The 23,050-nt window shown below is 32.8% G+C and overlaps 1 protein-coding gene across 1 annotated transcript in view; it reads left to right on the top strand.

Moving 5' to 3' along the window:
- DOK6 (docking protein 6) overlaps nt 1–23,050 on the top strand; it is a 721,700-nt gene that overhangs the window by 399,179 nt on the left and 299,471 nt on the right. The window contains exon 4 of the mRNA XM_001365868.4: nt 7,474–7,593. Within this exon, the coding sequence (XP_001365905.2) occupies nt 7,474–7,593 (120 nt within the window). The remainder of the gene's footprint in view (nt 1–7,473; nt 7,594–23,050) is intronic.

Here is a 23,050-nt window from a genome sequence, read left to right as displayed (position 1 = left end):
GAAACTTGGCAAGAAAAGTGGGAAATAGTCCATAAAGAAAGTAACAGTCTAAAAGACAGAATCTCCTACTCGGAAAAAGAAGCCCAGAAATCAAATGAAACAAAAAGCAAACAAAAGAACAGAATTGATCTGCTGGAAGCCATGAAAAGCAGGATAGACCAAACAGAAAAGGAAAATCAAAAGATCATAGATGAATATCAGTCTTTAAAAACTATAATTGGGCAAGTAGAAGCTAATGATATCATAAGACAGCAAGAAATAATAAAGAAAAGCCAAAAGAATGATAAAATAAAAGGACAAATGAAATATCTCATTGAGAAGATTGTTTACATGGAAAACAGGTATAGGAGAGACAATTTGAGAATCATAGGCCTACATGAAAACCTGGAAATAAACAGAAACTTAAACATCATACTACAAGAAATTATCCAAGAAAACTGCCCTGATATTCTTGAACCAGAGGGCAAAGTAGACATTGAAATAGTCCATAGATTACCCTCTATGTTAAAACCTCAAAAGACAACCCCCAGAAATGAAATTGTCAAATTGAAGAGCTTCCAAGCTAAGGAGAAAATATTGCAAGAAGCCAGAATGAAACAACTCAGTTATCACGTATCACCAATCAGTATTACACATGATCTGGCAGCTTCCACACTAAAGGATCACAAGGCCTGGAACATGATATTCAAAAAGGCAAGAGAAATGGGATTACAACCAAGAATTCCCACCCACCAAAACTGACTGTATGTTCCAGGAAAAAGTATAGGCATTTAACAAAATAGAAGATTTCAAAGTATTTATAAATAAAAGACTAGAACTAAATGGAAAATTTGATGTCCAAATATAAAACTCAAAAGAAACATAAAAAAGTAAACAAGAGAGGGAAAAAAGTTTATTTTTAAGGGCTTCATTAAGGTCAAATTGTTTTTTCTCTATATGAAAAAATTATATTTGTAACTTTCAAAAATTATATTCACTATCATAATAGTTAGAACACTTATTCATAGGTAGTGTTTGAGGTCCTAAATGTTTGAAGATGATATGTAAAAAATATAAAGGGGGGAGATTAGAAGATGGCACCAAGAAAACCTTGAAGAATTAAGAAAAATAGGATAAATTATACTACATAAAGGGGTGTATGGGAGGGAGAGGGGAATAATGCTATTATAAGGAGAGGAAGAAAGTACTAATGGGTAATACTTAAACCTTACTCTTAGTGGAATCAACTCTGAGGGGGGAAGCATCTAGTTCCATTGGGGTAAAAAAAATTCTATCTTACCATACAGGGAAGTTGAGAGGGGAAAACTTAGGAAGGGAGTTGGGCAGGAAGTCCAAAAAGGGAAGAAAAGAGAGAGGAAAGAGAATTCAATACACCCTACAGAAAAATTTAAGGGGAATAAGAAGGTAGGGGTTAAGAAGGGAATTAAAATAAGAGTGGAGATTAGGGCAGCTGATTAAAAGCAAAACATTGGTGTAGAAGGACATAGTGAAAGAAGGAAGGGCAAGACAAGGAGAAGAAATGAAAATGAAGGGGAATACACAGTTGGCAATCATAATTCTGAATGAGAATAGCATGAACTCACTCATAAAATAGAAGCAAATAGCAGAGTGGATCAGAAACCAAAATCCTACCATATGTTGTATACAAGAAACACAAACAAGGTATAGGTAAAAGGCTAGAAAAAATATTTTGGGAGTCAACTGAGAAAAAGAAGGCAGGAGTCATAATCATGATATCTGATAAAGACAAAGTAAAAATGAATGTGACTAAAAGAGATAGGGAAGGTAATTACAAACTGATATGACGGTATAGACAATGAGGAAATAGGAGTACTCAATATATATGCACCAAATGGTATGGCATCCAAATTTTTAAAGGAGGAACTACTGGAGCTAAAGGAGGAAATAGATAGTAAAACTATATTAGTGGAAAACCTGAAAATTCCTCTAGCAGATATGGATAAGACAAACCAAAAATAAATGAGAAAGAGGTAAGAGATGTGATTTAAATCTTAGAAAAATTTGATATAGACATATGGAGAAAAATAAATAGGGATAGAAATGTACCATGTGTTTCTTTTCAGCAGCACATGGTAAATTCACAAAGATTGAGCATATACTATGGAATACAAACATGGCAAACAAGTACAAAAAAGCAGAAGTAAGAAATTCAACATTTTCAGTTCATGATACAATAAAAATAATAATTAGTAAGGGCACATGGAGAGCCAAATAAAAATTAATTGGAAATTAAATAATATGATTCTCCAAAATTGGTTGGTTAAAGAGCAAATCATAGAAACAATTAATAATTTCATTGAAGAGAATGAAAGTGAAGAGACATCATATCAAAATCTATGAGATGTAGCCAAATCAATACTCAGTGTGGGGTTGGGGGAAAATTTATATTCTTGAGTGAATATATTAAAAAATCAGGGAGGGAAGGGGTCAATAAATTGAGCATGCAAATAAAAAAATTAGGAATAGAACAAATGAAAAATTCCCAGATAAAAACTACATTGGAAGTTCTAAAAAGTAAAACAGAAATTAATAAAATTGAAAGTGAAAACCTATTGAATTAATAAATAAGACTCAAAGATAATACTTTGAAAAAACAAATAAAATAGAAAAAGTATTGCTTAGTCTAATAAAAAAAGGAAAGAAGAAAACCAAGTTAAAAGTATCCAAGAAGAAAAGGGAGACCTCATCTAAAATGAGGAAGAAATTAAAGTAATTATTAAGAACTATTTTGCCCAATTATATAACAATAAATATGGAAATATAGGTGATATGAATCAATATTTACAAAAATGTAAATTGCCTAGAATAACAGAAGAAGAAATAGAATGCTTAAATAATCCCATATAAGAAAAAGTAATTGAACAACACCACACAGAACCCCCTAAGAAAAAATCCACAGGGCCAGGTGGATTCACAAGTGAATTCTATCAAACATTCAAAGAACAACCAATCCCAATATTATACAAACTATTTGACAGAATAAGCCAAGAAGGAGTTCTACCAAATTAATTTTACAACACAAACATGGTACTGATCCCAAAGTCAGGCGGGTCAAAAACATAGAAAGAAAACTACAGACCAATCTCTTTAATGAATATAGATGCAAAAATCTTAAACAGGATACTTGCAAAAAGACTCCAGCAAGTGTTCACAAAGGTTATTCATTATGATCAGGTGGGACTTATACAAGGAATGTAAGGATGGTTCAATATTAGGAGAACCATCCACACAATTGACCATATCAACAAGCAAAACAACAAAAATCACATGATTATCTCAATAGAAGTAGAAAAAGCCTTTGACAAAATACAACATTCATTCCTATTGAAAACAATAGAAAGCATTGGAATAGAAGTGCCTATCCTAAATATAATAAATAGTATATATCTAAAACCATCAGCAAGAATCATCTGCTATCAGGATAAATTAGAAGCATTCCAAATAAGATCAGGAATGAAACAAGGATGTCCATTCTATCACCTCTTTATTTAACATTGTACTAGAAACACTAACAATAGCAATCAGAGAAGATAAGGAAAATGAAGGTATTAAATACATAATGAGGAGATGAAGCTATCACTCTTAGCAGATATGACGGTCTACTTTAAGAATCCTAGAGAATCAACTAAAATCTAGTGGAAATAATCAATAACTTTAGCAAAGTTGCAGGATACAAAATAAACCCCCATAAATCATCATTATTTCTATATATTTCCAACACATCTCAGCATCAAGAGTTAGAAAAAGAAATTCCATTTAAAACCACCCTAGACAATATAAAATACTTAGGATTCTATCTGCCGAGACAAACACAGGAACTATATGAACACTTTCCACACAATTAGAACTATCTCTAAATAATTATAAAAACATTAATTTCTCATGGGTAGGATGAGCTAACATAATAAAAATGACAATCTTACCCAAACTAACTTAATTATATAATGCCATACCCATCAAACTAACAAAAAAAAATTTTTACTGAATTAGAAAAAAACAAACCCAACATAACAAAGTTCATTTTGAAGAACAAAGGATCAAGAATATCAAGGGAAATAATGAAAAAAAAGTGATGTAAGGTGGCATAGCAGTAGCAGATCTTAAACTATACTATAAAGGAGTGGTCATCGAAACAATATGGTACTGGCTAGGAGACAGGAGGGAGGATCAGTGGAATAGACTTGGAGTAAGTGACCATAACAAGACAGTCTGTGATAAACCCAAAGATACCAACTTTTGGTACAAAAATCCACTATTTGACAAAAACTGCTTGGAAAGTTGGAAAACAGTATGGGAGAGATTAGATTTAGATTAACATCTCACACCCTACACCAAGATAAACTCAGAATGTGGTCTATTACTTGAATATAAAGAAGGAAACTATAAGTAAATTAGGTGAACACAGAATGTTACACCTGTCAGATCTTTGGGAAAGGAAAGATTTCAAGACCAAGCAAAAGTTACAAAAAATTACAAAATATATAAAAAATTTTTGATTACATTAACTTAAAACATTTTGTACAAACAAAATTCATGCAACCAAAATTAGAAGGGAAGCAACAAATTGGGGGAAAATCTTTATAATAAAAACTTCTCACAAAAGTCTAATTACTCAAAATTATAAGGAGCTAAATCAGTTGTACAAAAAAAAAAAACCCAAGCCATTCCCCAATTGACAAATGGTCAAGAGACATGAATAGGCAATTTTCAGATAAAGAAATCAAAACCATCAATAAACACATGAAAAATTGCTCTAAATCTCTTATAATTAGAGAAATGCAAATTAAAACAATTCTGAGATATCACCTCTAGCAGATTGTATAAGATGACAGCAAAGGAAAAGTAATAAATGTTGGAGGGGGTTGGCAAAATTGGGATATTAATACATTGCTGGTGGAGCTGTGAATTGATCCAATCATTCTGGATGGCATTTTCAAACTATGCCCAAAAGGCTTTAAAAGTCTGCCTTTCCTTCAACCCAGTCATAGCTCTTCTGGGTTTGTACCACAAAAAGATAATAAGGAAAAGGACTTGTACACAAATATTCATAGCTACGCTCTTTGTGGTGGCAAAAAAAAAAAAAAAAAAACTGGAATATGAGGGGATACCCTCTGATTTGGGAATGGCTGAACAAATTGTGGTATCTGTTGGTGGTGGAATACTATTTTTCCCAAAGCAATAATTAACTGGAGGAATTCCATGGGAACTGGAACGACCTCCAGTATTTGATGCAGAATGAAAGGAGTAGAACCAGGAGAGCATTGTACAAAGTCGGACACACGGTGGTAAAATCAAATGTAATGGACTTCTCTACTAGTAGCAATACAATGATCTGGAACAATTTGGATGGACTAATGAGGAAAAAATGCTATCTACATTCAGAGGAAGAACTGTGGGAGCAGAAACACAGAAGAAAAGCAACTGCTTTATCACATGGGTCAATGGGGATATGATTAGGGATATTGACTCCAAATGATTGCCCTAGTAGAGATATCAATAATAGGGAAGTAGGTCTTGTTCAACAACACATGTAAAACCCAGTGGAACTGCACATTAGCTATGGAAGGGGGTTAGGGGAGGGGAGGGAAAGAACATGATACATGCTTGGAAATATATTCTAAATGAATAAATTTTAAAATAATAATAATGTGTGTGTTTGTATCATCTGTTCCTGGCCCAAAAAATAAAAATAATAGTTTCTGAAAGTATGTCCATGCCAATGGTACCTAATGAGTCAAATTAATTCATTTCAGGAAAGTACAAGGCCCAATATCCATCCATTGCACAGATGCTACCTTTAAACTTATTTCTCTATTGATTTATGATTTATAATGTACCTAAACTTTAAGAAAGAATTAAAGACAGTATATATGGTAAAAATATGCAGGTCTATATATAAGGGTAAATAAATTCAATCAGTAAACATTTATTAAGCACCTACTATTGTGGTAGACATTGTGCCAAGCTCTTGGGAAAGAAATGTGAAATAGAAGTCCCTACTCTTAAGGAGTTTATAATCTTATGGGGAAAGACTGTAGACTAAGGGAAGCTAAAAAAGGAGTTGGGAAGGAAGGCAAATGACAGGAGTATTCAGGGGAGGTAACTGGTAGAGGGTATGTTTTTCTCACTGTTGTTTTCAGAGTTAGTTCTAAGGGCTTATAAGTTTTTAGTTCTTCTAGGGTGATGTGAGCCAGAGAGAGACGTGGTCTTTGCTTACCTAGCCTATGCTCTGTCCTTTAACCAGGAAGGGCTTTTGTCATCCTGTACCTTCAAATGTTGGCACTATCTTTTTCTCTGGAACTGCAATCTGGAACTGTCATAGGCAATGCAACAAGGTCTTACACTCAGTTCCACTTTAAGATCCCCTGTAATCTCTTTCTTACTAGCTGCCTGATTCCCTTATCCTCTTTGGATTGAGAGCTCCTTAAGCTACTTCTGCTACTGTCTTAGCTGCCCCGATGTATCACTGCTTGTGTTGCCACCATGTGCAATTTCTTCACCTCTGATATAAGCTTTTCTTTTTCCCATTGTGAAAGTGAGGGACCTGAGACTTAGTGAAAGGCCCAGTGCAACTGATCACTTGAAGAGCTATAATTGGGTTTTTATAAGCCTAAGTAAGCAGCTCTTTTTTTCCAACTAAATCACAAGAATGAGAGAAATAAGATCAAATTCACTTTTCCTTTGGTTTATTTCTCTATCTTTAATATGTATAACTACTTAGCATAAACAATCCTATGGTAATTGAAAAAATGAATAAGCCAAATGTCATCAGCAAATTTAAATCCATTGTGATTGTCCTCATTAGGTTTTGTATTTCTATTGAAGCTCAGTACTTATTCAGAATATCTCATCACATTCATGCCCAGGAAAACTGAGTGAGATAAATATATATTAATGGAGAAAAACCCCAAAATACATGAGATTAATAAGTTGGGAGTCACTGGACCATTCATTGATATTTTGTTTTTGTAAAAATGTTTAAGTTGCATTATCATATAATTATTTCCGTTCTATTCATTTTTATAACCAATTTATCTACAGAAATCAGACCTGCTTGAAATTTCCCAGGTGGAAGACATTAAGCATCATTATGTCTCTGAGACAATTATTTTAAAATTATCTCAATAATAACTTAGAAAATAGCACCAGACACTGAATAGTGATTGTATTTTAATTTTATATTTGGTTTGCTAGCTGTAAATAGAGGTACAGAATTCAGCATTTATCCATGGAATTTGTGACAACAATTGTTAGTATTTATAATTCCCTTCAAGGTTTGCAAATTGTTTTACATATATTATCTCATTTGTTCTTTACAACAACCTGGTGAGATAGGAGCTATTATTTTCCCCATTTCTAGATCAGAAAACTGAGACTTAGAAAGATCAAATTATTTCTTGAGACGTTTGTGCAAAGCTATGTATCATGGTCTTTACTTATTATTCTTTGCAGAGTTGGAGGCTGAAGAATGGTGCAAACATCTTTGCATGGAGTGTCTAGGAACAAGGTTAAATGACATAAGCCTTGGGGAACCTGATCTGCTGGCTGCAGGAGTGCAGAGGGAACAAAATGGTATGTGTCATATTTGTTGTCATAATACTAAGTCATCATGTTAGAAGCTTAGAGTAGAAGGTGATTGAGCAATCACGGAATCATGTGGTTAGTCTAGGGATTTTAAACTTTTTAAGTATTTTAATAATATGTATAATTGTTATTTCAAAGGAACACATTTTAGTACCAGGATGTATAAAACATTTTATATTATTTCATTAATATAAATATGTTTATATTATCACATAATCCTATTGATTTTGTTTTATGCATTTAAAAATTTATTCTAAGAAGGGGTCCTTGAGCTTTACCAGGGGTTACATATAAAAAAAAATACCAAGAATCTCTGATTTAGTCCAATCTTCTTATTTAATGGAAACTAAGAACTAGAGAGACTAAGTGGCTTTCTAAAAGGTTACATAGCTAATGAGCATAACAAAACCAGGATCCAACCTGACTTCCTTGACCTCAAACCCAGTAAGAAATTGTCAGTTAGCTAATTTTGTACATAAACAAATTAAGAATTTCCAATACTTACGTGAATTTCCCAAAGTCACTTGGCTAACTGGCTACAAAATCAAGAACCAAGATTCTCCAACCCAGCCCAGTATTCTTATATCATTGACTAAAATAATATAATCACTAGGAGTGCTATGATTTATCAACTGCAGTAGTCAACTTCTGGCTCTACCATTTACTACCAATGTAACCTTAAACCAGAAACTTAATCCTTTAAAAAAAAAAACTAGATCAATGATTTAATTTGTATAAGAAAGATAAAAGGAAAAATCCTAATATAGACCAACACCTAGTCTGTAAATGATAGTTTTGGTGTTCCTGTGGAAGTGGGAAGCTAAGGATCACCCAAGCAGTATGGGTCAGAAGTACACATTGAATCAAGGTCTTTTGACTCTGAGACCAATTATCTATTTCTCTAAGGTAATTGAATTATATAACCTAAAAATTTTCTTTCCAGATCTAAATTATTTGATTAAGTGAATTCATATGATTGTTATAATTTTAGTTCCAATTCATTTCAGTTCAGTCCTCAATGGGGTCTAAAGTATTTTTTTAATATAGTAGCAACTATTCAACCCAATCAAATATGTTTTTATTAGGGACCTCATACATGTATCATAAATCATAGATTTAAAGCTCAATGGGACCCCAGAAGTCTAGTCTAATTTCATTTTACTGTTGAGGAAAGCAATTTCCAGGGACATTATATAATGTGTGTGTGTGTGTGTGTGTGTGTGTGTGTGTGTGTGTGTGTGTACTCTTAGACCCAACAATACCATTGTTCGTTTTCATTCCAAGGAGATCAAGTGAAAAAGGAAAAAAAAATCTTTTATAGCACCTCTCTTTGTGGTGGCAAAGAATTGGAAATCAAGGGTTTCATCAATTGGGGAATGTCTAAAAAATTGTGTTATATGATTGTAGTGAAATGCTACTGCACCATAAGAAACAATAAGCAGATAATTTTTTAAGAAGTTGGAAAGTACTAGGTGAGATAATGAAGAGTGAAACAAATATAATCAAAAGAACATTATATACTGCTACAGATTTAATGTTTTAAGAATAACTTGTGTATAGGGAGGGGAAGTAGGGACTGTGATACCATTCCATTAATATTTTTAAATGCCTGTCTTCAAGGAACTTACTTTCAACTTGGAAAATATAATATGTAAAAAGATAAGTGCATACATGGCAATTTGGGAATAAAAAGAGCATCAATAACTAAAAGAATCTTGAATGGTTTTCCAAATGAGATAAAAGATGAATTTACCATTAAAAAAAAACCCAAGTATTCCAAGAAGCCATGTTTAGAAGGGCATTCATTCTGGACATGGATGCAAACATATATCAGGGCACCAAGGCTGGAGTCTGGTCAGTATGAAGTCAATCAGTCTGACTGGAACATAGTACATAAATAATTATGATTATACAGAATTCTTCTCTAAAAAAGAAATAGTGGAGAGGACCCATCATGGCTAGACGTTAGGAACACAATACACCAAATAACAACACAAGTTAATGAATATAAAAGAACTAGAGAGAGTAGGCAGGTATCTAATAAGAGTAAAAACTAAAAATCTACAACTAGATCTCAAAGAAGAGTAAGAGAGACAAAAAGTAGAGCTTCAGGTCCTGGGACCTCTTTAGTTCTTCCTCTCTACTCTGTCTTCCCTGATTATCTCATCAGCTCTTATGGGTTCAATTTTCATGCCCATACAGATGATTCCCAGGTCTATAAATTCAGTTCCAACCTCTCCTGAGCTATAGTCTCACATAACCATCTCTGCCTTAGATGTATTTTATAGGTATTTTGGACTCAACACTTATCTTCTTCTCATCTTCTCTCCTATCATCACCTAAGCCCTTTCTGTCACCACCCACAAATTTTCTGTTATTATTGGTAATGCCACCATCATTTTAGTCATGAATGGCCCAGACCCTCAGGGTAATCCTTGACTCTCACATTAATTCTATATATCCAATATGTTGCCAAGTCTTTTTGTTTCTTACTTTACTATAAAAATGTGTGTATGTGTGTACTAATTGGCTATAATTTAATAATTAATTTACAATATTCAGTATATCTTCTACCTTTACTAAATCACATATGCATGTGTATATGTGTATATGTATGCATATGAATGTATAGATAGATAGATAGATTGATAGACAAATAGATAGATTGATAGATAGATAGATATTCTTCTCTCCACTCAAACAGCCACCACCTTCTTGAAGACTCTCATTTCCTCAGGCAAAAATTACTACAATAGACTTTCCAGTTGGTCATTCTGTCTCAAATTTCTCCCCATTCTGCTTCATCTTCAATTTATTTGACACAGGGATCTTCCTATAGTACAAGTCGAACCATGTCAACCCATAATCAGTAAACTCCATTTATTCTCTTTTATCTTTTGAATAAAATATAAAATCCTGTTTGATTTTTAAAGTCTTTCATACCTTAGTCCCTTTCTAACATCCTATCCTATCCTATTCTCTCCTAACATCCTAACATCCAATATTCTTATTCTTTATTTCCCCTCATCCTTTATGATCTTGTGACTATTTTTTACATATGGTACTGTATTTCTTGACTCCATACCTATATACTAACCCTTGAAAAGCTCTACATCTCTGTTTCCTAATTTCCCTGGTTTCTTTCAATGCTCAGCTTGAATCCCACTTATTGTAAGAGATTTTACCTTGCCCCAATTATTGACAGTCTCTATCTGGGAACAATAAACAATTACAAGGACATATAAATATATAAATATATATATATAAATATAATGTTTGAAGGCATATGTATACATATATGCATAAACATATTTATATATTGCTATATGTATATTTTATTATATCATATACATATATTTTGGCATGTGTGTATATGTATATAAATTTAAATCTAAAATATATTTACATATGTAAAATAAATATGTATTTGCGTATATTCATGAATGTATCAATTATATTTACAATATGCATGTGTTTACATTCACAGGATAGTTATATATATTTAAATGCATAATCATTTGTAAATTGTCTGTCTCATTAAAATATTATCTCCTTATTAGAAAAGGAAATGTTAACTTTATTTCCCTAGAATTTTAGACAGTATTTGGCATATAATAAATGCTTATAGATTGATTAATAATAGACAAAAATCAGGCTAGATACAGAAGTAGATTTAATAAGTCATACTAAAAAGTAAGCATACAGGCATCCCCTATAGCATTGCCCCAAATCCTTTTTTATTAAATTTCACGGAATCAATTGAGTGTCAGGACAATAACTACCTTGAACTAATCATTTAAAAAAATATTTAACCTTTATGTATTAATCATTTTAAGAAAAAATCTAGCTTCCATTAATAGAAAGATAAGAAATTATTAATTATAATCCTAATGGAATCTTTGTTCCTCTACAATAATTAAAATTACACTTCCCTAAATAATTAAGCCCCTAGTGAATTAGTATATTGCATTTATTGTGTGCTATTATTGTCATAGAATAATTTTGATCCTTCATACAAAATGTGAAAAACTGCATTTGTTAATTATTCTCTCTCAGTTCCAAAGAAGAGTGAAATTGCGTTATGCCAACACATGTTCACATTATTTAAAATTCCCATCTTGGTGTTTGAACATGTCAGATTGTGTGCATGATTAATATTTTCACATGATTTAAGAAATAGGGCTTAGCATATCATCTAAGATCCTTTCCAGGTGATTCTTTTAAAAAGTCCATTGTTTATATGGTAAACCTATGCACTTTAAACCCACTGATTTATTGAGCCCTTACAAAATCATGATTTTTCTGTCTTTATTAAGCATATACATAATCAGTAAATGTGAGCATTATTAATAAAACATTTTTATGATAATTATTAATTCTACAAATTTCAGGTCTCATTCTAATTTTGCCCAATGACCCCTTAATCAATTCCATCACATGAAGGATATATATATATATGTATATATATATGTATGTATATATATACATATAATAGATAGGACATTTGTGATTAATATGTCAAGCTATCATTGAAGGCACAGTTTAAATTTCTTCTTCTGTGCCTATACTATTTTCTTTTACATTTAAATTTTCTGTCAATACTCCTTGACTCTCTTCTGTGCCTACATTATTCTTTTTTATCTTTCAAATGCTTATTTTGAAATATACACTTGATTAATACAATCTCATATTGTTTCTTATTAATTATATTGTGCCTTATAAATGCTGTATTATTTGATCCTCCCAATAGCTCTTGGAGGAAGATATCATTATCCCCATTTTTTATTTGAGGCATCAAGCAAATAGAACTTTGCTAATATGCCCAGTTTCACAGAGCTAGTAATTCGGGGCTAGATTTGAATGCAGATCTTTCTGACTACCGGCAAAGCACTCTATCTAATGAAACAACTAGCTACCCAACTATCCATTGTCATTTTCCTTGTCTTTTATTGTAAATTTCTCATGGGCAATTACCATAACACCTGGAATAGTGCAAGTAATACATTTAGTGCCTTAAATTTGTAGATTTGATTTAAGAAAGGTTTTCTTGGAATATGAATATTATATTTTAGAGGTCAACATCCATATCATAGATCTAGAGCTTAAAAGCAAGTTAGCCCAATGCTTTCATGTTATAGATAAAGAATCTGAAGTATAGGAAGATTGAGTGACTAATCTAGAGCCAAGCAGTACTAATCATAAGAGGTGAGATTTGAACCCCAGTTTTCTGGCTTTTAAGCCAGTGTTATTTTTTCATTCTTACTATATTTTACTTACTTGTCTCTAGAAGAATATTTCTTAGTTAAATTATGAACTTTGATAGTAATGAGTTGTCTCAGATCACTATAAACACAGTACAACTTACAACCATAGTTCAACTCTGACGTTTAAATTTTATGTGGAGATCACTCTGAATTCTTTGTGCTATCCAGTAGAATACACATTCTAGTAGGTACTAACATGATAGAAAAAATTTAAATAAGCTCCTGGCAATGGACTGTATCTCTTGAGTGAGTACCAACCTAGAAAAGTTTAGGAAGTCTTGTTATCTGAGATTAGGGCACCATGAAAAAGTGAGATGTTGGTTTTTTGTACAGTAATAATTCAAGAAAACTACAGTGGAATTTGCATCTGCATGGAGGAAATAAGCAATTCTTGGGGTACTGAAGAAAATTAAAAAATATACAATATTCCCTTTCATATTATGTCATTACCTGAAAATAGGATTTCAATGTGGTTTTGATTATTAGAGTTTCATGGATTTTGAGGTAATTATGATCCTTTTATTTCCCCCAGTTAGCCTTTTGAATTTTTTCACCCTTCCTGAAGAAAGGAGCTGGAGGAGGAATTATTTTATTGTTGTTAGTTCTTAGTGGCCAACTATTGATAAGGATCAATGGGGAAGGAAGTTAAAATTCATTAAAAGAAGGAACTTTGGAAACATATTTAATTTAAATGTGAAAATATATACAAAAGAAAACATTCAAAAGAAAAGTGATGGCATTGTAGTAATCACCTTCATCATCATTCAAAACTTATCTGTCACCTTGTGAGAACAACAAAAGCTGGTTGTATGTTGATGATAAGCACTATTTATTTTCAAATTTATTTTAATAACAGATTTCACATAACTTTTCTAAAGTTATATGATTCATGTCATCTCCCTCCCTTTTTCCCACACCCCCCCTCCTGGAGCTGACAAGCAATACAATCTGGGTTATGTATGTATTATAATGTAAAACATATTTCCATATTATTCATTTTTGTAAGAAAATAATCTTATAAAATCAAAATCCCAAATCAAATACTTAAACAAGTGATAAATCATGTTTTCCTCTGCATTTATACTATAACAGTTTTTCTGACCACTATTTTTACACTAATTTATAGAGATTAAATGTATGCAAAATGCATTCTCTGCACTTAACAGTTTCTGCAGCATGTGAACACATTCTCATTTAAGACTTTTATAACTGTCCACATTTTAGCTCCAAAAGGGTATCCTCTCATCTAAATCTCTTGTAGCAGTCACAGGTGTAGAAGGCACATTGCCATATTGCTTCAAGTGCCTTTTCCTGTTCAGGGTTTTAAAAAAGAAAGGGAAAAAATTGCAGATAAGCATCTGTCAAACACTGTGTGAAGGAAATATAAAGAAAGCTAAAAATGTAAGTTTGTGGGTGGAAAAATAGCACAGCTGTCTTCTTATGGCCTTTGAAAGGTGTGGTATTTGTTAGAATTGTATGGGCTTGGGTTTGCAAGGAGTTTCTCCATGGTGAGAAAACAGCTTGTTCTTTTTTTTATTTTCTTTAATGGTATGACACCAAAGTGACCGGTCCAGGATACCAAAAAAAAAAAAATTCTGATTTCGAATTTCTTGAAAAGGGAACAAAAAGGCCTTGAATTTTAGAACTACAAAACTTAAAACTGTACTCTGAGTACACCAAAATTTGCTTTCCTGCATTGTCTTCCTGTCAAAGTTGTGATTATCCTAGACTGATTCTGTAAATAATCTAAATTTTTTACTTTCATTTGCAATGATGTCTGTTAATTAAAGAAAAAACACACAAAAGTTAGTTAATGAATAAATGAATAATGCTTCTACTTCTCCTTCAAGTATGAAACATATCTTGATAATAGCATCCTTTTTTCTAGTATCTCTGTGTACAATCTGACTTGTCTCTCATACTATCCCTATGTCTAATCAATCTCAAACCATATGGGATATCTTTTACAATGTCTTTTAGAGATCCTTAGGATTTAGACTAGAAGGGACTACTGAAGTCATCAGTTCCAGTGCTATCATTTTACAGGTGAGCAAGAGGAGGTCCAAAATGCTTAATTAATTTGTGTTGTCACAGAGAATAAGTAGTTGAGCCAGGACTCAAATATATATTCTGTAGCTTCATATTCAGTGCACCAACTTACATTTGTATTATATGTTTTCCACCACTCCAAATGAGATTCTATGCCTAGAACAATATAATTAAACATAGCTGTTAATGTGAAGTAATAGAATTAGAAGATGTGGATTCTAGAACTAACTCTGTCACTAACTAGCTAAATGACCATGTATATGCCTCCTCTGTAATATCAACATGTCTTAAATTTAAGTATGGAAGCAGTCTTAGAGATTATATAGTCCAATGTCTTCACTTTATCTATGAGGAATCCAAGGTCTAGAAATGTTAAGTGATTTATCCAGTATCATAATACAAAATGGTAGAGCCAGAAATCTAACCCAAACCTAACTTTTAATTCATAACTCTTTCCACTGTACTATTATATCTAAAAATGAGTGAATTTGACAAAGTGGTCCTTAAAGTCTTTCTCATTTCTAAAGTCTATGATTTTATCATAATGAACATGTCACGAATATACTTTGTGCTTTTTCATTTCTGCCTTACTATTTCACCCATTTGTAATGTTATTCTCCTTCCTCTCTGCCTTTCCAAATATTTTCTATCCTTCCAAAAACCAGCTTAACCTGACTCTTCTATAAAGGTTTCCCATAATTATCTTAGACTTAGGAATTATTCCTCTCCATTAAATTCAAAAAGCAATTATTGCAAATACATTTAATTTAGCAATTAATTATATTCCTTCAATTGTTAATATCAACAACTTATAATCTTCCCGTTTTATTTTTCATTATTTTAACTCCAACTAGAAGACTGAAAATAGGAACTTTTTATTAAACTACTTTGTGTCTTTCTCAGTATCTCATAGATTATGAGATCAGACAACCCAATCAAAATTATTCAAAAAACTTTCAACCATCCAAAAATATGTATTTTGTCAGTGCTTAGAATACACACTTTCCTCAACTCTGCCTCTAAGAATCCTTATTTTACTTCAAACATCAGCTCATGATTATTTTATTTTAATATTTATATGAACAGCACGAAACACAGAACCTTATAAGCATTGTTACTAAATAAATATTGGTTAAATTCAACTGAATTTTATCATCCATGTTATCTCAAAGTGTAAGCTAATCTTGCTTTCCTATTGTAAAATTCAAGTTTTATAAACTTCAAACATTCAAAGATATTTTCAGAAATTCAAATAAGTACTCATTTGTTTGTTAGTGGTAACATTTTAAAAGTTCAGAGCCTTTATTACCTTTAAAAACACTATGAATAATATCACTCTTCAAGTGTAAATTCCACTTCATTCCTTTCTGAGATATTGGATTGAATAAAAACTATCCAAAGCTATTTTATAAACCCTGTAGATTCCTTTTACCTACTGACTGCTGTTGGGCCTCATTTCACAAAATCATGCAATCCCCCTATCTGTGATATATAGTCACTCGTCTAAATTATGGAATGACGAAGGAGAGTTAATCCTGCCAATTGGAGTCATAGATGTATAGTAGTGCCCTGAACAGAGAATGGAGAACAGAGAGAAGTGTGTGTGTTTGGAGGGGGTGCTGTAATACAGGGGAACAAGAACAGAGAAGCAATGTACATCAAGAAGAGCTTAGTACATATAACTAGATTTAGCACCAAATAATAATGTTCTTTAAACACTGGAATGAAATAATTTAGATTTGGTACTTTGTAAAGAGGTGATCTTATCTTATGGAAAGATATGAGTTATCAGTGTATTGTGCAGGTGGAAAATTTGCCACACCTGAGTTACATTCCCAGCATCCTGTAAAGTTATGTACTCATTTTATGTAAGGATGCTTGGAAAATAAATTTGGCTAAGACTCATGCTGAGGGGCTCTTTTTTCAGAGCTTGTGCTTTTAGTAAAGTGCTATAGGTGTGAGTCTCTGTCTTGCTTTGCTCTGCTCACGTAACTGAAAGAACTTTTTTTTTCCTTTTAATTTCTTTTAATTATTATTAAAAATCTTACAAAATTTTGGGGACCACAAAGAGATTAGGAACTAGAGGAACCAGATTTTTTCTCCTGTTGAGGTTTTCCCTCACCCCTCTCCCCTTTTACTTCTCCCTTCTCCCTCCTGAAAACTCTTCATAGCCTTCTAAGGCTCAATGCCTACACCTGCCCACTAGGACAGCCATGTAGCTAGGTCTCTCCCTCACAGAGGCTGTTCCTGCTAACTCCTTCTGCTGTTACTGCTGCTTACTGTTCCTAATATTGGTAAACTTTAAATTCCCTGCCCCCAAAACCCCAGTATAGCAGAAGGCAATTCATTTTTCCTTTTCAGGGGGGTACTGGTTCTGTCTCCTAACTAAATCCTGTTAAAAAAAAAAAACACCTCACCCAGATTCCTATACTCCCTCTTAAAAAATACCTCTTCCCATTCCAGCTAAAAGGAATCCTCACTCTTAAAACCAGCCCATAATCCCTGATTTAAACCTCCTCACCCCTGCCACTAGAGGCTAACATTAGGCACTCAGTTTTTGTTTTGTTTTGTTTTTTCCCCTTTTTTACTGACCAGCAGTGCTTCCTTTCTGCCCTATAAATACAGAACCAAGGAAAAATATATACATATAGCAACTAAAACAAACAAATAAACAAAAAATCATTCAATACAGCCATGCTATATAATTTTCAAGAATAAAAACAGAACAAAATGATCACTTCTCTACAAGAAAGCCTTTTGACTTTTGTTAAATTGGAAATCATTATGGTTCCCAAATGGCTCCTTTTCCTAATGTTTCTAGAAATTCTTCTTTTCCTATTTATTAATATTAAGATGCAAAAGGCTGAAAATCAGAAATTTTAAACAAAAATACAAGCAGTAGAAATTCAAAAGGAAAAATTTAAAAACTCTTTACATGATCCAGTAGAAAAGGAGGATCCCATTAAAAATGTTTAATTCAATTTTTTACGAACCTGTTCCCAAACTTTTCAGAGGAAAATACCATTTCTCTTGAAATACAGACAAACTTTTGTCATATGTCTCGTATGGAAAACATCCTTTCTAATTTTGAGCAATTCTTGGCTAAAACTTCCTCTCCTGTTCCTTCTCCTGATGCCCCTTCCTGCCCTGTCTCTTTTCCCACCCCACTACCAATCCCAGACCTCGAAAACCCTTGTCCCCTATCATACAGGTTCCTACTTGTACTACCTCAGTGACAACACAGACACCTCCTAGAAAACTGCAAGCACTGACTGATTCCTATACAGCTATTTTCCCTTTAAGGGAAGTGCCCATATTAACACCGAATGGGGATGTCTTTACATTAACATGACATAGACCTTTTTTCACACCACAGAATATAAAAGAATTTAAATGACATGCTACCAATTACAAAGATGAACCTATCCTTGTCACAAAAAAAATATGCCTGATATATTCTTTCATTTTGATCCTTCTTATAAGGATTTTGAACAATTGCTCCATGCCTTTTTGACAGAACATGAGAGGGAAAAGATCATCTATCATGTTACTAAGGCCTGAGGGTTCAATGCACCACACTGGCCACCTGTAGATCCTCATTGAGATTATAACAATCACAATAAACATATGCAACTACAAAGTGCTAGGGATGCCATTTTAAAAGCAATGAGAGAGTGTTCAGAAAGACCTGATGTTTGGACTAAATTGGAATGCTTGAAACAATATGATGATGAGACACCCTCCCAATTTATGGATAGGCTCATTGAACTGGGAGATAGGTACCTAGACCTTGATATTTCTACAGAAATTAGTATTAGACATATAAAAAGACATTTTATAAACAACTGTTCCACAGTACACCAAGATTATTTTTTAATTGCCCAAAGTGGCCTGAAATGGATATTGATGAGTTAAGGTGAACTGCTGCTTATGTCTTCAAAGGCAATAAAGGAAAACAATAAAAAACTAATGATCTCCTAGAAAAGATCCAGAGAGAATTAAAATCTTTAACTGAAAGAATTGATAAACAAAAAAAATGGTATGATACTCAACCAATGCCACTTGCCCCTCTCCAAGAACCAAAATTTTTGATCCCTTAACTGCCACTTCTATGGATAGAAGGACCACATAATGATGAATTGTAGAAATTTTCTGCCAGCACAGTATTGTTCTTTAAAAGAGCTTCAATTGTATCTGTAGGGTGCAGGTTATAATTCAGTTCTTTTTTTGACTGATAATACATTTTTCTTGAATGTTTTCTTGATGTTTTCCTCATGTCAGAGCTTAATTTCAACTTTTCAGAAATGCCTAGCAGTTTCTCTAACTTATTTATGAAATTCTGCCTGCCTCAATAATTGCTTTTTGAATTGTCTTTCAAATAAATCTCAAGTACTATTTACAGTCCATTAAAGCAAACAACCAACTATAAAAAAAATCTTGTTGAAGTTCATGAATAGATTTTAAGACCTTCCTAGGCATAAATTGAATATTTAGTTTGAATAAGTTTTTTTTCTTTAAAATTAGCTAATAAATTTGCAACTAAGTTTTTAAAAGTTATTTCATAGTATTGGATTATGTGATTTATTCTATCAGAAACCCAATTCTCCATAAAAGTCATTCCTTTTTATCATATAATTTGCCTCTTTTAAGTTTTAAATTTATTTAAGGAAAAAATGCATACATATATATGCATATATATATATATATATATATATGGCATTGATTCAATTAAATTGTTATAGCATATGGTCATGCTTATTAGGCACCAAATGGCATTCCATAACCAAGGAAAATAAATTTTGTTTCCAAATCTTGGCCATAGTATCCATCCTGATATTCAGGAGAGGGGGTTTTCCTTTTGTCTTTTACTGATTTATCAGGCAAATAATTCTTACAACTTTCTTTTGCATACTGTAAAATTAGTTAAGAATAAAAATTATGCAAATGGTTTTCAAAGGTGAAAGGTAACATTGGACTTTTGTTGAAATAAAACTATTGATTCTCCTTACTTCTATAGTCTAATGTTGTTAGTGACTTTTTATACTGATATTGTTAGTGATATGATATTGATTCAGAAATCGATGAGGTCAAGGAGGAAGGATCAATTAAACATACTTACACAGTCACACATATATATAGGGATTTTTTTCCTGGCATTTGACTTTAGACAGAAGTTGCAAATGGGATTATTGATTAAAAAGTTACTTAAAACTTTAAACTATTAATATTTTGTGAGCTCAGGGCACTCCAGTATATTTTTCAGTTTTTTTAATAAAATTTCACTGACATTTTTTACAACTACATTTTCTAACACATTTCTACTCTTTTCATTTCCAGAGAGCCATTCATTATCATGAAGAAATTTTTTAAAGGAAAAAAATGTTTAACAACACTAATAAATATTTCAAAATATCTGTTATCGTACATAATATTTCATTTCCATAGTCAGCTCTAGCACCTCCCTGTCTTCTGTGAAGAAGACAGTGGAGGGGTTTACTCATATTTCTTTTTCTAGGAGACACTTTAAACTAAAACCAGCCCAAAGTGGACTCATCTTTTACTTCTCCCCTTCACTGTTTCTTTCAAAGGTGTCACCATGCTTCTACTTTCCCAGGTTCATAATTTAGATATTATCTTGACTCTTCATCACCACACATATCCAATCAATTGCCACATCTTACTATCTCTATCTTTATAATATCTCTCAGTCTGATCCCTTTTCTCCATTTCCACAGCTACCATTTTAGTCCAGGCCTGGACTTTCTCCTCAATTATTCTAATACCTTAATTCTTAATCTTCTACCTTAAAGGTTCACGTACTCCAGTTCATCTAACATTGCACTCTCAGAGATATTTTGGTATTTGTCTTAGGTCCATCTCTAATGTTTTAACCCCCATAGTATATAAATTAGAGGCTTTTGAATGCCTCTAGGCCCCAGTTACTCTCTCAAACCCCACTCACACTTATATACTAGGAATCCAAGGTTAGACTGGCCCTTCTCTCTGAAGAGTTCTAGGGGCAAAACAGAGGGGCTAAGTTGAGGTTTTTGATTGCTTCAACATTCAAGCCTATGTTGGTATTTTCCATTTGATTATTAGGTGAGAGCAACTAATTTGCCAGATTTAATTAGCTATTATTTAATTCTAAAGGTCTTTTATGCTAAGACATGGACATAGATTCTTTACCTTTTTGTGTGATAGTATGGTGCAACCTGTGGACTCCTCATAATGGTTTTAATGTGTAAAATAAAGATATAACAAAGATAATAAATTATAAAATATTTTTAAAATATTCAGGGACCCCAGTATAAGAGACTCTGGCTAAATTCTAGTTTAACAAACAGTAAATAATCAGAGTTTACCTAAGAAACTAAGATATGCCCTAGGAATAAAAAAGACAAAAAAAGTCATGCTTCTTACTGTTTCATGGAAATGGAGGATACATTATCCAAACAGGTATATAAAATATCATCAAGGGAAATTGAGTGCTAAAAATCAGGATTGAGTGAGAATGTTTAAAAAATTCCATAAGTGACACCTAGACATAGTCCTTAAGAAAGCTATAGTTTCTGATAAGTGGAAGTGAGGAGAAAGGGCATAATGGATACAGTACACAGAGATGGGAGATTACCTGCCCAATTCAAAGCACAGTTTGTAGAACATTAGGTCAGTTTGGCAATTCCATTTAGTGTACGAAGAAGATGAAAAACCCGAACAGATGGGAGCCAAATTATGGAGAGCTTTAAATGTCAGATTGAATAATTTGTATTTTATTATATATGCAAAATAGAGAGTCTGAATTGGAGAAGTATTTGGTAGTGTATTTGAATAAAGGAGTGACACGAACTATGTGGAAGTTTATCCTGGAGATGACAGAGGTTGAGGGGAGGGAAACCAATATGGAGGCTATTCGAATAATACAAATGACAACACTGAGACTGTAATGGCTGGAGTAAATATAAGAAGACAAGGGGATAGAAGTAAGAGAAGGATGTTGGACTTAAGGATGTAGAAATAATAAGGCATGACAATGGATTGGATATGGGAGATAAAGGAGAGAGCAAAGCAAAAATTGAACATGATTATGAACCTAAGTGACTAAAGAAAGGCAGTAGGGAATAGTAAAGTAGCTTTTTACTGAATGATAATGATGATTGAGAGGCTCATTAATTTCCTTGGTAGTTTTAGACATAACAGAGAAGAAGCTTGTAAATCTTGTCCTGATGGAGGATTGCAATCTCCTTCTGGTGCTTCATGTGAGGACAAATAATATTGGAAGAAAAACCTCAAAAGCATCACTAATAATGACCAAGTTTTGGTCCAGGACCTGAAGTATTACTTTCATCACAGTTGCCCACTGAAAGCAAATGTTGCAGAAGAGAAAATTTAATTCGGGAAGTACAGAAGATGGTGCCTGAGAAAGTATTTGAATTTCTGGACAACTTAAAATTAAGTTGTCACTGAGAATGACAGATAGACTCTTAGCCAGGGATAGAGTGTTTACAAATCTAATCAAAAGTTCCTTAAAATGAAAAGCTGAAAGGACAGGGGAGAGAGAAAACAATTATTCATGTGGGTGTATAATCATCATTCCCATTCCTTCTGTTGCTTTCAAATTTATCCTTTCTGTAGCTCATATGTAGATAATGTTTGCATGATGGCATTCCTATTTGACTGAAGCTTCTTGAGAACAAGAACATTCATTTCCCATTCGTTGTATCTTTAGCATTTAACACAGTACTTGGCACATAGTAGACATTTGATAAATGTTTATACCCATAGAACTTGGTAAATATTTATTGGCAGTGACTGCCTGGCTCTGTCTGTCTGTCTGTCTGTCTCTTTATACACACACACACACACACACACACACACACACACACATAAAGTCACACATGATTACCTGTATTACATATTATATACATATACCAATATATTTACATAGTCTATACATACATGTGCATATAGTCCACATCTATAGCATATACATACCAATACATATTGTATATGCCCATTTGTGCATATATGTGTTATGTATAATATTTAATGGTCGTATATGCAGATGTTAATAAAATAAATAGAGATATAGAGTCAGTTAAACACCATATAGAATAGCTACTGTGACAGAGGCT

Source organism: Monodelphis domestica, chromosome 3 (assembly GCF_027887165.1).
Source record: "Monodelphis domestica isolate mMonDom1 chromosome 3, mMonDom1.pri, whole genome shotgun sequence".
In the NCBI taxonomy this organism is placed as follows: domain Eukaryota; kingdom Metazoa; phylum Chordata; class Mammalia; order Didelphimorphia; family Didelphidae; genus Monodelphis; species Monodelphis domestica.
Note: the sequence above shows the minus strand (reverse complement) of the source record. Positions and strands in the feature narration are given on the sequence as shown.